Raw genomic sequence first — 15,588 nt, 5'->3', positions numbered from 1 at the left:
CGCCCAGGCACTTGTTGCAGACTGGTCCGGTGGAGTTTCCTTGGCCGCCTCCCTGGCACTGCGCGGAGTCCCCCGAGGAAAAAACGAAGGTCAGTGAACTCTGGACTGCCCGGGCTCTCGCTGCTTCACGGTGGGATTCAGTGGCATGCTTTGCGCAATCATAGGGCATAAGATGCAGGATCAGGCCAGCGGCCCACCCAGCATCCTGCTCTTGCACCCGTCTGCCCTAAATCTTCCAAAATTCATCATCCTTGCATGTCCACGGGGGTCTAGTGGGATGGAATAAGGAGGAAAGCTTTTTTCTGTCCACACAGAGCACGCAGATCCACAAAGGACCATAGACCATCGAAGCTGTTTTATTGCAAAGCAGACCAAAGGTCCATCTAGCCCAGTGTTGCCTACACTGACTGGCAGCAGCTATCCAGGGTTTCTGTCAGGCAGGAGCAGGCATAGGCAAACTCGGCCCTCCAGATGTTTTGGGACTACAAGTCCCATCACCTCTGACCACTGGTCCTGTTAGCTAGGGATGATGGGAGTTGTAGTCCCAAAACATCTGGAGGGCCGAGATTGCCTGTGCCTGGGTTGGGAGGCTCTTCCAAAGTTTTGCAGGAAGGGAAGTGATGGGGAAGTGCTCTTGGAAAGTGTGAGAGAACACTTACAATCATGGAACTGTAGAGTTGGAAGGGACCCTGAGGGCCATCTAGTCCGACCCCTTTGTTTTGACACAGTGTCCCTAAGTGCAACGAACCAGTTGCCTGGAAATCCCTGCTCTGTGTCATGATGGAAGTTGAGCTGCAAAGGGTTGCTTCCAGCTAAGTTTTATCGAAAGCGGTCCCATTGAACTAGCCATGCCCATTGATTTCAGTGGGTCTACTCGGATTAGGATGAATAATGGACACCACTGCAAGCATCTTTAAAAGGTGGACTCTTGTTCATTGGAGGTATTTAAGCAGAGACTGGATGACCCATCTGTCAGGGATTTGTTAGCTGGGCTTTCTGCATTGCAGGGGGTTGGACTAGAGGACCTTTGGGGTCCCCTTCCAGCTCTACAATTCTGTGATTCTTTGGGCAGTGGGGCCTTGGTGGAGAGGGTGGGGTCTGCTCTGCTCTAATGTGATTGCACCACGATTGTTCGAGAGATTTCAGTCAGGTGATTCGGATGGCTTGGCTTCGCTCCATCCCCTGCCCCTGCTCAATGTCGTGTGTCTTACTTTGCTTACATAAAAGTGTTTCCCACGTGATGCACGGCGATATTGTGAAACTCTCTTTTGACTCTCTCTCTTCCTTCTACAGGTAGGTAGCCGTGTTGTTCTGCCATAGTCAAAACAAAATAAAATAAAAAAATTCCTTCCAGTAGCACCTTAGAGACCAACTAAGTTAGTTCTTGGTATGTATCTTGGTATCTCTTCCTTCTGTTTATTTAGCCATATCTGTTGCCTCTGTAATAACGTTCCTCTTAAAATTTTTATTAAAGAATGGGGGAAAATGTACAAGTTATTTAGGAGACCACTGTAAGCAGATGGAAACAAGAGCAAGATTTTTGACACGCTTGTAGTGTAAAAAATATTATAGACAATGTGTTTTGATATAATAACTGGAGTACAAACTAATATGCAGTTGTAGATGTTTTAAAACAATGCGGGGGGGGGGAGTTGCAAGATTCGGAGAATCTCCATATACAGTGTTACCTTATCGATATTTGCATTTTTTTATTTGTAAAATTAATCAAATTTCTCTAAAATAAATAAATAAATAAATAAATAAATAAATAAATAAAAGCGTTCCTCTTTTACCAGGCCTTTGGCTGATTGACATTCAATGCCTCACATTGTTGGGGTTGGAATAGATGACCACTGGGGTCTCTTCCAACCAGGAGTGCCATCTTGGCCCCATGACCATGGGTGCCTGGGACCATGGATGCCACGCAGTGTGGATGGCCTTGGCACTGAAATTTGCAGGTGTCCGGCCCCTTTATGTGGAATTTTGTGGGTCCCAGAGAGTGGGCACCTATGCTTCCGACTCAACCGTTTTATGATTCTAAGTCCTTTGTATAATTTGTTAGCCAAGGACACTCGGAATATCAGGAGTCAGCCCCTCTCTTCTTTGTACATATATGAAACATCTGCAGCATGTGAAAACAGAACTTCCTGTACAAAGATCACTCATCCATTTTGCAGGGTGGAGTTTGGGAGATGAGCTAATAGGTTTGGGAAGGACGGCAGCTCAGGAGCATCTGCTTTGCATGCAGAAGGCCCCTCGTTCAATCCTTGACATCTCCACCTAGGGCTGAGAACATCCCTTGAGAGCTGCTGCCAGTCAGTGTAGACAACACTGAGCTAGATGGACTCAATATAAGTCGGTTTCCTGTGTTTGGGACCCATAAGGTTGTGGCTCTGCTGCTATATTGACTGCTTTGAGGCTTGCAGAGTCTTCAGGGTTTTTCTGCTTTCAAAACATGTCATTGCAGAGAGACCAAGCTGGTTGATGCCCTCTAGCAGCCATGAAGACTTTGCTTCGATGCTTCTGGAGGCTGCGGCCGCCTCCTTGCACTCTCTTTCACCAAGCCAAGAGGCACCTGGCCTCTCCGATCATCTCGCATTACGAAGCTATAAACCATGGTGAACAGGACGTGCCGGAGTACTTTAATTTTGCCAGGGATGTTCTGGACAGGTGGACCCAAGAGGAAAAGGTAGGGGTTTGGCTCTTGGGGGACGGACAGGTAGGAAAACCGGATGTTAATAGTACTGTGGTGCACTTGGTCTCCCTGGAGCACAGAGGAACCTGAGATTTTATTTTTAAAAAATAAAAATTAAGATTATACAATAGTAACATTTATATACTTCACAAAGTTTATACACCTCTTGATTGTAACAATAGCCACCACCACCACCACAACCCCCAAAGTGGTGTATAAAACAGATAAAACAAATTATCAATAAGAATGAACAACAATAACTTGAGATTTTTGAGATTTTTAAATAACAGTAGACTACTAAAAACAGGTGGGACGCGGGTGGCACTGTGGTCTAAGCTGCTGAGCCTAGGGCTTGCCGATCAGAAGGTCAGCGGTTTGAATCCGTTGCTCAGCCCCTGCTCCTGCCAACCTAGCAGTTCAAAAGCACGTCAAAGTGCAAGTAGATAAATAGGTACTGCTCCAGCGGGAAGGTAAACCTCGGGTTACAGACACTTCAGGTTACAGACGCTTCAGGTTACAGACTCCACTAACCCAGAAATAGTACCTCGGTTTAAGAACTTTGCTTCAGGATGAGAACAGAAATTGCACGGCAGCGGGAGGCCCCATTAGCTAAAGTGGTACCTCAGGTTAAGAACAGTTTCAGGTTAAGAACGGAACTCCGGAACAAATTAAGTTCTTAACCTGAGGTACCACTGTACATGCATACAGACACACACACACGCCACTGCTTTCCTTTTCCTTTCCCAATTTTTTTCTAAAAAATATTTTAAATGAAGAATTCCCCATAATGCAGTAAGATTACGACTACAGAAAATACAAAACAAATAAGTAAAATAAGGAGTCCTCTCTTACAAGTAATTCTCGGCCCTTATCATTCACAGAGAACAGTAGCTCCTGCTCCTTCCCAGCTCTGACCTGGGATATTTCCTTTCTCCTCCAAGTCTGAGAGACCCAACATTTCCCTATCTCTCACCCAAGGTTGAGCCACAACTGACCACACACTGCTATATGATTCATACATATAAAATGGCTCTGTGGATTAGATTGTTATAATCTCTTCTCTGCTAGGATGGAAAGAGGCCTCCGAACCCAGCCTTCTGGTGGGTGGACGACCAGAGCAAAGAGGTGAAGTGGAGCTTTGAGGAGCTGGGAGTCTTATCCCGGAAAGCTGCCAACATGCTGGCCGATCCCTGCGGCTTGCAGATGGGCGACAGGGTCATGGTGGTTCTTCCCAAGGTTCCCGAATGGTGGCTGATGAACGTGGCTTGTATCCGGACAGGTCAGTCAAGATTCGGGGAAAGAAAAGGGGGGGGGCTCTCTCCCGTCTTCCCCAGTGAGAAGATTTAGCAGTAGACAAATTTTCTCCACTGACAACTTAACAAAAAGCAACAACACAATTCGCGGAAAAATTGGGAGGAAAGGGCATGCATTGCAGGAATCTCAGCTAAAGAATCCATGACATTAATGAGTGCTCTCTGGGTTCGGTCAGACAACCAGCTACAAATCCACCTAACAATTCACATTTGTTCAATCCCACATTTTACCAGCCTCCTTGAAGAAATACCACGGGGAGCATTATCAAAAGCATTACTGAAATCAAGATTTCAGTTTTAAAATAAATTACTGTGTGGGAGGGAGAAGGAGCTGCAGAAGCGATGAAACCCATGTGCTCCCTTCTTTCATTTCCTGACTAGCTTCAGATGTCTGCATTTTAAGAACGGATAAGTATTTTATTTATTTATTCACTGCAGCAGTGGGGAAGCTCAGGCTTGGGAGGCAAAATGGCCCTCTAAGCCTCTCTATCTGGCCCTAGGAATTGTCTCTGGCCACCCCCACCCCCGATGTGTCCTTGAACTCCCATGATGCCTCTTGCTTGTCTGGAAAGAGCATCTAGAGGGGTGTGAGAATGTGTGGAGTTTGGAAGTTTTGCTCTTCTTCTCACTTAACCCCTTGGCCACACCCACCAATGTCAGGTGTCCCTCAGGTGTCCAGACAGGAATGTGACCCTTTGGCTGAAAATGGTCCCCCATACTTGCTTTACAGGGTCTAAGTTGCCCCTCTTCCTCCTAGGAGTGTTGGGACTCTAAATTGTCCACCCACCATTTTCTCCACACGTGAGGAAGGTTAGTCTCAGAGATAGTGACTGGCACACTGAGTCACTCAGCAAGTTTGAGAGTTGACTGGTGGGAATTTGTACCCTGGTCTCCCCAGAGGTAGTCCAACAGTCTAGTCCAGGAATGGGGAACCTTTGAGCCCTCAGGTGTTGCTGAACTACAACTCCCATCAGCCCCTAACAGCTAAAATAAGAGAACCCAATGATGATTGTTTTGTGGAAGAGTGGAAGCCTCTTTGGGATTATTGAAAGAAATATTATAGTATGATAAATTCTTGATCAGGATTCGAACTATGTGGAACAGAATGAATTAAAGATTATTGTATTGTTGTTATGATGTAAGAGAGAGGAGATAAGGTGCAGCATAGGGGAGAAATAATAAAAAACACAGTGGAAAACAGGGTGGGAAGTCAATAAAACAAAAGAAAAATTCATTATGCATTGGAGTGTATATTAAATTTTTGAAATTTAATAAAATATAAATGAATAAAACAACAACTCCCACCAGTTGGGGCTTGGGGCTGACAGAACATCTGAAGGACCCAAAGTTCTCCATGGCTGCTCTAACCACTACACCACCTTAGAATGAGACACCACTGTGTGTGCAGCCCCCCCCCAAGCATGGAGACTTTCTGGGTTTCCTGCTCCCGTCATTCTCTGCTTCTTTTCTAGGTGTTGTCTTCATCCCAGGGACGCCCCAGTTAACCGCCAAAGACATCTCCTACAGGCTCCAGGCTTCCAAAGCCAAATGCATCGTGGTCGGCGACGCCTTGGCCCCAGCAGTGGACTCGGTCCTGTCCGAATGCAAGTTTCTGAAAACCAAGCTTCTTGTGTCCGACAGCAGCAGAGATGGCTGGCTGAACTTCAAGGATCTCGTCCAGTAAGTATTGCAACGGACATGAATCGATAGCAGTAGAGATATTTTTTAGATCAGTGGTCTTCAGCTGGTCCAGATTAATACCCAAGTCTGACTTCCCAAGCTGCAACATGGGATCCATTTTCACTTTTGATTTATACTTAATAGCAGAGCCGGACCCCCCATCAGACTGCGTGAGGCAGCTGCATCAGACAGCATCCCCCAAGGGGCGGCATGCCTTTTCTGCCACCAGTCTCCCTGGCCTCTAGGGGCAGAGAGGAGTTGGCGGTAAAGCTCTCCCCCTGCCGAGTTGGTGAGAGGGGAAGAAGAGAAGAAGAGGAGTTTGGGATTTGATATCCTGCTTTATCACTACCCGAAGGAGTCTCAAATCGGCTAACATTCTCCTTTCCCTTCCTCCCCCACAACAAACACTCTGTGAGGTGAGTGGGGCTGAGAGACTTCAGAGAAGTGTGACTAGCCCAAGGTCACCCAGCAGCTGCATGTGGAGGAGAGGGGAAGCGAACCCAGTTCACCAGATTACGAGACTACCACTCTTAACCACTACACCACACTGGGAGGCATTCAGCCACTGGGAGAGCAGGGGTCGAATCCCCATTCAGCCATGGGTGACCTTGGGCCAGTCACCGTCTCTTAGTATAACCTACCTCACAGGGTTGTTGTGAGGATGAAATGGAGAGGAGGAGAACCATGTATACCGCCTTGAGATCCTTGGAAGATAAAGGTGATATATAAATTTAAAATAATAATAATAATAATAATAATAATAATAATAATAATAATTTAAAGTAGTACCATAGTGCTTTCCGCCTATGGTGTGGATGTTGCCAATGACCCACTGGATTTCTGCCAAGGGTTACCGAAGGGGTGCAGGATTCCAGCTGCTAGGTTCTGCTCATGATGTGTGTGGCTGCTGCGGAAGGGGGGAGTGTTGCCTGTCAATCCCATGCAATGTGATTGCTTTTTAAGAGCAGCACCTGCCGACCACGACTGCGCAAAGACCAAGAGCGAGGACACGATGGCCATTTACTTTACAAGCGGAACCACAGGAGCTCCCAAAATGGTGGAACATTCCCACTGCTGCCACGGCATTGGATTGATAACTGCCAGCAGGTAAAGCTTCAAAGTGCTAGGGTAGCAAAAGCAGGGAATGGGTGAGTCATGGCATTCTGGATTGGGCCCTTCTTTGGGGATCCGCTAATGACAGGGGTGGGGAATAGGATGCAGCTGCTGGGTTATATTCTGGGCCCTTCCCCTGGTCAGTAGGGATGGAGGAGGAATACAATTTGGCTTACTTTTAAAGGATCTACAACGGTATCTTCTAAACATTATTAAATAGAGTGTTTTGTAATGCTTAATGGCAGTTTTCCATTGTCGGCGGCTCACTGCTCTACAGTTCACCACCTGTATGGACTTTGCACTTTTTAGCCGACTCACTCACCTTCTGCCTCATTCAGCCTGATTTGCAGAACTTTTGCTGAGTCATCCTGTAACCTGCTTCCCAGAATCCTGACGCCCCGAGTCAGCAACTGGTTCCCCGTCTTCTGCTCCTTTCCCACTTACATAGGCGCTGCATGGGTTTGTCTCCTTCGGCTATATTCTGGAATACGTCGGACCCAGGATGGATTAAGACGACCTGGAGTGGTGTTTTCGGTCCGTGGATCAACGGTTCGTGCGTCTTTGTACACCGCCTGCCGCAATTCGAACCCGCCATTGTACTGAATGTAAGCGTGCAGGGCATTGCAGTGCCCTTGACGACGGTTCAGAAACTTCAGTTGACCCTAAATGAAGCAACCAGATTACTGATGGTCATTCTGCTGGGAGCTTGTATATAAAATCCTGTTTTAAAACAGCTGCACTGGTTGCACATTTGTCTTTGGAGCCCAATTCAAAGTGCACATGTTGGTGATTGAAGCTAATTCGTCCAATGGCTTGGCTCAGTGTAAGACAACATCCTATGGTCCTCACTTAAACCCAGTAGACATAGTCATGCCTCCTGGGGCAACAGAGGATAACTCTTTGCCTATTTCTGTGTGGCAGGGCCATAAGCGGTGATATCACCTTCCCCAGTCAATCCATCTCCTCTTCAGGTCTTCACATACCCAAAAATAAAAAAGGCACTGTGATCTGTGCACCCTCCAATTGTCCCTGTTTGCTAGCGGCAGCCCCTGTTGCCTGTTAGATCATCCTTGGGAAAGCATGTACACAAATTCATGGAGTACAAGGCTATCAAAAATTACTGATGACTTATGGCACCTGTCTGGCCACTGGGAGAACAGGATGTTGGACTAAATGGACCATTGGACTTGATCCAGCAGGCTCTTCCTAGGTCCTGATTGTCCCCGTTTTGGCCCTATAACAGTATCAATACATGGCCCATCCACCTAAACTCTCTGCTGGTGGAGACGGCGTCCCAAGCAACACATTTTGAGAGAATGCTCTGATGGTTGTGATTTGATTGTCTCTGTCTAGACTCTTGCCCGATACCCAATCACCACTTTCTGCACAGCTCCTACAGGATTCCGTATGTTGGTGCAGCAGGATCTTGCCAGGTACTTTTCACTGTGCTAACTGGGAAAGTGAACGCATGGGGGAATGTCCTGTGTGAGCTGATGGGTGCCCTCCAGAATGTTGCCCTCGGGAGGGTTTGTGTCCCTCGGGCTGATTGGGATTCCCCGTCCCTGATCTAGGAAGTGTGTGTGAAAATGCCCGTGTGTCACTGCTAAGGGAGCGGCATCCGTCCAGTATATGGAGAAAGGTCAGAGCTCAGAAGTGGAGCATCTGCTTTGCATGCAGAAGGTCCCAATCCCCAGCATCTCCAAGTAGGGCTGGGAGACACCCCTGTCTGAAACCCTGGAGAACTGCTGCCAGTCAATGAAAACAATACTGAGTGAGATGGACCAGTGGGCCATCTCTGTACAGTCGTATCTCGGGTTAAGTACGCTTTGGGTTGCGTACTTTTCGGGTTACGAACTCCACTAACCCTGAAGCGCAACCCGAAGCGCGCACGATTCGTGCATGCGCAGATGTGTTTTCATGGTCTGCGCATGAGCAGAAGCAGTTCTTTTGGTTTTTTCGGTTTGCACAAGCGCAAACCGAATTTTTCGGGTTACGTACTTTTTGGGTTACGTACAGCGACCCGGAACCAATTAAGTACGTAACCCGAGGTACCACTGTATAAGGCATCTCTCTATGTTCATTAACTTCCTGTAGGATAAATAATGTTTTTTTCAGATAGTGCTGTGTTTCCATTTTAAATCATGGAGGTTTGGGGGAGAGTATGGCTGAGTGAGCAGGAACACGTCCCGCTGCAACATTTTGTTGCAGTCATGGGTGTCCATGGGGGTGGAGTTGCTGCCCCTGGATGAATCATAACCCCTAGATTCCTACCTTTCTTTTTAAAAAAGGGAAAAAAGAGTACATTTGTAGAACCTGAGACAAAACATACAGGCAGTGTTGTCTCTCTCTCCCTCTCTCTCTCTTTAAAATTAGCCTGTTCCTCACTTTCAGTTTCACTTTGTCTGCCCCTCTACCGCTGCCCAGAAAAATTATTGCAAGCACCCATGCGTGCAAGCCCCACTTGTGGGATTACTAATTGTCGCCATTTCTTATCAAGCTACAAATTCCCAAGCCTGAAGCATTGTGTGACGGGAGGGGAACCGCTCAACCCAGAGGTGTTGCAGCGATGGAAGACCCAAACAGGGGTGGATATCTATGAAGGCTATGGACAAACAGAAACAGTATGTCTATCTTCATTCTGGTGTGGCTGTGCATCTGGCAAACTCACCACAATGCAGTTGATAGATCTTTTAAATAAAGGGGGGTGTGGGGGGAAGGCCTTTTCAGCCCAGCCTTTTCTGAGAAAACTTCCGGGGGCCACATGCCAGTGGTGGGTGGGGCCAGAGATAAAAATGGGCTGAGTATGAAACACAAAAATCGCCTCTGTACAGGAGGCTGGTTTCTACATACACTTCTGTAGCACTTTTGCTCCCAGACAAAAAAAATGTGTCTATCTATATTTCCTATCTGTCTTTGTTTTGAAGCAGCCGGGGGAGTAAAGGCTTGCATTCGGGAATTCGGGACTCTGCATGGCAAAGTGAGAAGCCGTGATGGCTTAAGGGTTTTCGTGACGGTCCCAACATTTTGGGGGCAGTTGGAGACTAGGCAATATTTTCTGCTCAAGCAGCAATGGAGAGGACTTATTACCCTCCCAAACGAGTGAAAACTCCCAAAAGTTATTTGGCTTTGTTTTCTCTCTCTGCTTTTACAGGTAGCCATCTGTACAAATGTTAAAGGGATGAAAATCAAACCGGGGTCCATGGGAGTGGTGTCTCCACCGTATGATGTCCAGGTACAAGGACAAATATAAATTTACCAGACTGGTGTCCGTCTGAAGACTGGGCAACCTGTTTATTGAGCTCTCACCCTGATTTGTTTGTACCGTACAGAGTTTGCGGGGAGGTTAAACGATGTCCGCTGTTTACTGAGTATTTCTTCTACTTTGCTGTGAGGTGGTTGGGGGACACTGCATCAAGGAAGTTATTTTCCTATCACTTTCCTTACTTCCAAAACTCCGATTTTGTGGGGCGGGAATGGGGTTTTTGTGCAGTTGCACAACCTGAATTTACTGGTACATGATTGAATCCCACTGGAAAAAAAATAGCAAAAGTCTGGGAGCACCTTGAGAGTGGAAATATTCTACTCACTGTGATTTATCTGTTAGTGAAATGGCAATTATTATGATTGAAAGAGTGGATAAGGGGTGAATTCCTCTCTCTCTCTCTCTCTCTCTCTCTGTGTGTGTGTGTGTGTGTGTGTGTGTGTTTGTGCAATTCATGCTGCCTCTTCTAAACTGTGCTGCAGATCAGCAGTCCATTTTTAAAATTGTATTCCACAGAACTTAATGGAAATCACTGGGAACGTATTCCCACCATCACTAATCTAAATATTCTAATTCATTTTCCATTTCTTGATATACTGGCCTATAATGGAACCCTGGGAGCAAGCAGAGATATCTATCTTAACGGGAGCCATTGACAAACAAGCCAAACCGTGAAGTGTACCATTGTTCATGGAGATATGTGTCTGACTTTTAAATCAACCCTGGTTGGCTGAAACAATATAAGCCTTTTTTATCTTTTGCTTCTACAGATTGTGGATGATGAAGGCAAAATTCAGCCTCCAGGGGAAGAAGGGGACATTGCTATCAGAATCAAACCAAAGCGACCATTTTGCCTTTTCTCGCGGTACTTAGTAAGTATTATTTTTAGCATGTCAACAACGTGGTGATAGACAGAACGGCTTCACTTTGCAACCAAGCTGAGGACATCAGTTGGATTTAGCTTCAGATCTAGATTTTTGCTATATTGCAGGGCCCAGTGGTAGTACAGCATGCAGTGTATTAAGGCTGGATATGGATCTATTTGCATGCTAATCTAAGGTTCAATCCCCAGTGTCTCTAGGTAAGTGAAATATACTCGGAGTCAAGTGTGAATTTCATGCTCTTTATTCAGCTCATAGTAGTGAGGAATGCAGTTCCCCCAAAACGTTTGCTTTATATACACTATTTACACAATGGGCCCCACGTGATTGGCTAATTCCGGGATACTCCTGTGTGCCAATCGGAGTGCGGATTCATTTCCACCTGGAGCTGGATTGGGTGGCTCCTGCGGACCAATCAGACTGCTGCAATCTCAATCCTATTGTTCTGGGACCAGTCAGACTGCTGCAATCTCAATCCTGTTGTTCTAGGACCAATCGGACTGCTGCATTTTGGATCCTATTCAACTCAGTGCATAACAGTAAGGCTGGAAGAGATCTCTGTCTGAAACCTTGGAGAGCTTCTGCCAATCAGTGGAGAGCAATACTAGGCTAGGTGGATCAATAACCTGACCCTATTATAAGGGACTTTCCTATGTTCCTACCCCTGATGCTCACAGCCATGCAGCAAACTTGGCTGTTGTCAGGAGTGGGTGTTATCAGGTAGCTGGCAAGGCCCACATCCCAGCATGGGATCCACTGCCAACTCTTTTTGTCCTCCTGGCTCTGCTCCTCCTCTGCCTTGCTGCTGTTATTGCTTCTTCACCTGCCCTCCTGTAATGACAAGAGCAAGGAGTTAAAGCAGCATGCTCTCCCAACCTTGCCCTCTTCCCTTCAGGTGGTGGTTTGGTTTAGACTCCAGTGGACAGTACAAGCAAATAGGCTGCAGAGGTAGCAAAGAGAAGGAGGAGGGAGGACACACTCAGGTAGGGCCGAGGAAGAGAGAGCCTCTAGTTCAAGGGCCCACTGAGATCTGGAGTCAGCGCTTTTTTGGGCAGTAATCAAACCAAGAGCAAATCACCTTGCTATTTTCTCTTGGAGCACCATTGCCAAAAGGGACAGACCGGCAGGCATCGGTGAAAACATATTGAACAATGTTTGGTTGTTGTCAGGATAACCCTGAGAAAACCGCAGCCACCGAGCGTGGTGATTTTTATGTCACTGGAGACAGAGGGATTAAAGATGAAGAAGGCTATTTCTGGTTTGTCGGAAGATCAGATGATCTGATTAATTCTGCCGGGTAGGTTCAGTTCGGTTGGCTTTCCCCCTTTGATCTGTGCTGTTGAGCGACAAAAGGAGCAGGAGTGACGCCCCCCCTTCTGTCTCTTAGGTATCGTATTGGCCCGTTTGAAGTGGAGAGCGCCTTGATAGAGCACCCAGCTGTGGTGGAATCAGCTGTGGTCAGCAGCCCAGATCCCGTGAGAGGAGAGGTAAGAGAGATTCAGGCAGCCAACACATTCTGCAACACATGATACTCAGCAGCAGAAAGCCATATGCAGTGTGCTTGCTTGGGGAAAGTGTCATAAATCTTGACACATCTTAGCCGTATAGATGGTGCTGTATTTCAGGGACATGCCTGAGCAGAAGAGGTGTTGTTGTTCAGTCGTTCAGTCGTGTCCGACTCTTCGTGACCCCATGGACCAGAGCACGCCAGGCCCACCTATCCTTCACTGCCTCTCGCAGTTTGGCCAAACTCATGTTAGTAGCTTTGAGAACACTGTCCAACCATCTCATCCTCTGTCGTCCCCTTCTCCTTGTGCCCTCCATCTTTCCCAACATCAGGGTCTTTTCTAGGGAGTCTTCTCTTCTCATGAGGTTGCCAAAGTACTGGAGCCTCAACTTCAGGATCTGTCCTTCTAGTGAGCACTCAGGGCTGATTTCTTTAAGAATGGATAGGTTTGATCTTCTTGCAGTCCATGGGACTCTCAAGAGTCTCCTCCAGCACCATAATTCAAAAGCATCAATTCTTCGGCGATCAGCCTTCTTTATGGTCGAGCTAAAAATGTTATTGGTGGGCAAACTCACCTCTGTTCATTTGGCTGCAAAAAGAAAAGTGGGGGGGGGGACAATTGCCCCCCCAAAGCCCAGTTTTTGATGTTACCAGGATCACAGTGAGATCTAAATATCCCCTCGAGATCCTGCCAATTTCCATGAGTTCCTAAATCCTCTTCTCTCCCTGCTCGCTCATTCCTATGGTTAACCCAACATTTAAGGGTAATCTGTTCTTTAAGTGAGGATCCGCCTGCTGCTAAAACATTCATACTCAAGGGGCTCAGAGGAACCACCAAGGTTTGGAGGCATAAAAAACATTTAGGGGGAAATCCAAAGTGGGGGGGGGGGAAACCTGTTGAGGACTGAGCATGCTTAGTGGGAGTTAGAATGGAATGCAGTACCTTGAAAATGGCATGGCCAGCTGGAACTCTGAACAGGAGCACAGAGCACTCCACACAGCAGTATTTTATTTTGGCTAATGATCAATATGCTGTCCCAATCACCCAGTCACACTGATGACTATTTTTTCTTCTTCTGAGTCGTTAATGCATATATGATTGGCATCCCATAGGTGGTGAAAGCCTTTGTCATCCTGTCTCCTGCCTTTATATCACATGATCCAGAAAAATTAATCAAGGAGCTCCAAGATCACGTGAAAAAGGTGACTGCTCCTTACAAGTATCCCAGAAAGGCAAGTATCTTTCCAGGACCTAACAGGGAAATTAAAATGGGCCGTAGATTCATTGAAATTGGTGAGCATGGCTGATTTAGACTCATTAATTTCAGTGTGTCTATTGTGAATAGGTTTTTAAATTGTTTTGCAAACTCTGAGCAGCTGTGGTAATGAATTAGTCCAAGGCTGCAAAAAACTGAGATGCACTCTCATTTTTTGCCTACCCAGGTTGAGTTTGTCCAGGAGCTGCCCAAGACGGCAGCTGGGAAAATCCGAAGGAACGTATTAAGGAACCGAGAATGGGGGAGAGTGTAGCTTTGGCTGAACATCTGCAAACGAAGAACCTTCCTGCAGTACTGCTGTTTGTCGGCAAAGAGGTTCACTCAAAAAAATGTGCTCTACCTTAAGGTTGCTTCTAAAAGTCTCGTTATTCTCCCCTCACCTGAAATGTTGGACTTGCAGCTTCCCTTCTTTCCAAAGCGGAACCATGATGCATCAGGAACCCTCAATCATTCTGTTTCCTTTTTTGAATGAGATTAAGGAACCTGTAGCTCTTCAGGTGATGATCAACTTCCATTGGTCCCAGCCAACAACAACAACAGTTTTATTATTTGTACCCCACCCATCTGATTGGGTTGCCCCCGCCAATTTGGGCAGCTTCCAACATATGCAAAAACATAGTAAGACATCACATATTAAAAGGCTTCTCTATACAGGGCTACCTTCAGCGGTCTTCTAAAGGATATATAGTTACTCATCTCCTTGACATCTGACGGGAGGGCGTTCCACAGGGTGGGTGCCACTACTGAGAAGGCCCTGTGCCTGGTTCCCAGTAACTCCACTTCTTGCAGTGAGGGAACCACCAGAAGGCCCTTGGAACTGGATCTCAGTTTCTGGGCTGAACGATGGGAGTGGAGACGCTCTTTCAGGTCAGGGGTGATGGGAGTTGGGAGTCCAGCAACATCTGAGGGCCACGATCCCCAAGCCTTGTTGTAGTAGAGACAAACATCCAGTTTTCACTTGATTTCCTTTCTCTGCATAACTGATTTGCACAGTTGCATTGATGAAACGTTGCCAAAAACACTTAATTACATCAATAATTTTGATAGGGAGGGCCATAGTTCCGTGGTAGGGGTAATGCTTTGCATGCAGGTCAGATCCTGTTCCCATTCTCTCCACTGATGGGTTAGGAACAGACTCCTGTCTAAAACCCCGGGATTGCTGCCAGCCAGTCTAGACCAGGGATAGAGAACCTGTGGTCTTCCAGATGGAGTTTTAGGGCTGATGGGAGCTACCATCCACACTGGCATGGCCCTGTGGTTAAGGGGATGACAGGAGTTGGAGTCCAAAAAATATCTTAGAGGACTGCAGATTCTCCTTCCCTGATATGGACTTAAGGCAGAAAATGGGTGAGTTGAGGCCAGACTCCTATCTTGTGCCAAGTTCCTTTATCTACACCAAAGGCCTGACAGATGTCATTGTTTTTTATTTTTTTGTTGCTAATATACAATATTAGCTAATATAAAATATTTTTTGTTGCTAATATAAAATATGCTACAAATGTTGATCACCTCAATGATCGAACTCAAATAGGAGTTTGAGGGTGCTAGTAGATGGAATTAATCCCTAAGAAGTGCTGTGTGAACACACCCTGCCATGGACGCAAACCCTGTAGTGTTGACCATCTGTACTAGGCCTCTGTTTTAGGTTGGGCTGAAGCTGAGAGAGAACAACAACCCTGCAATGTTGTTCACTGCTTTTCTCCCCACATTGCATGTTTGGCAGAAAAAGTAATCTGCAATAACCCTGTTGTGTAGGGTTTACACACCTTATGCAGGTTGGACTTCTGTGCTGCAAGAGAACAAAGTTACGGCAGGCTTGCAACATAGTCCAAAGTTAATGTTTCAGTAGGAAAGAAGAGG

At 46.5% G+C, this 15,588-nt stretch overlaps 1 protein-coding gene across 1 annotated transcript; it reads left to right on the top strand.

Annotated features, from left to right (window-relative positions):
• Positions 1-14: 14 nt before the first annotated feature.
• On the top strand, positions 15-13,996 carry LOC117057195 (acyl-coenzyme A synthetase ACSM5, mitochondrial-like). The gene is made up of 14 exons (XM_033168054.1): positions 15-89; positions 2,468-2,689; positions 3,764-3,974; positions 5,481-5,688; positions 6,652-6,795; positions 7,250-7,406; positions 8,155-8,234; positions 9,299-9,422; positions 9,953-10,033; positions 10,834-10,935; positions 12,114-12,241; positions 12,332-12,431; positions 13,565-13,684; positions 13,895-13,996. Exons 2-14 carry the CDS (start codon positions 2,501-2,503, stop codon positions 13,979-13,981), a joined length of 1,731 nt encoding a protein of 576 aa, XP_033023945.1. The 5' UTR covers positions 15-89; positions 2,468-2,500; the 3' UTR covers positions 13,982-13,996.
• The last annotated feature ends 1,592 nt before the right edge of the window (positions 13,997-15,588 follow it).

The sequence above is a fragment of the Lacerta agilis genome, chromosome 13 (assembly GCF_009819535.1).
Source record: "Lacerta agilis isolate rLacAgi1 chromosome 13, rLacAgi1.pri, whole genome shotgun sequence".
NCBI lineage: Eukaryota > Metazoa > Chordata > Lepidosauria > Squamata > Lacertidae > Lacerta > Lacerta agilis.
Note: the sequence above shows the minus strand (reverse complement) of the source record. Positions and strands in the feature narration are given on the sequence as shown.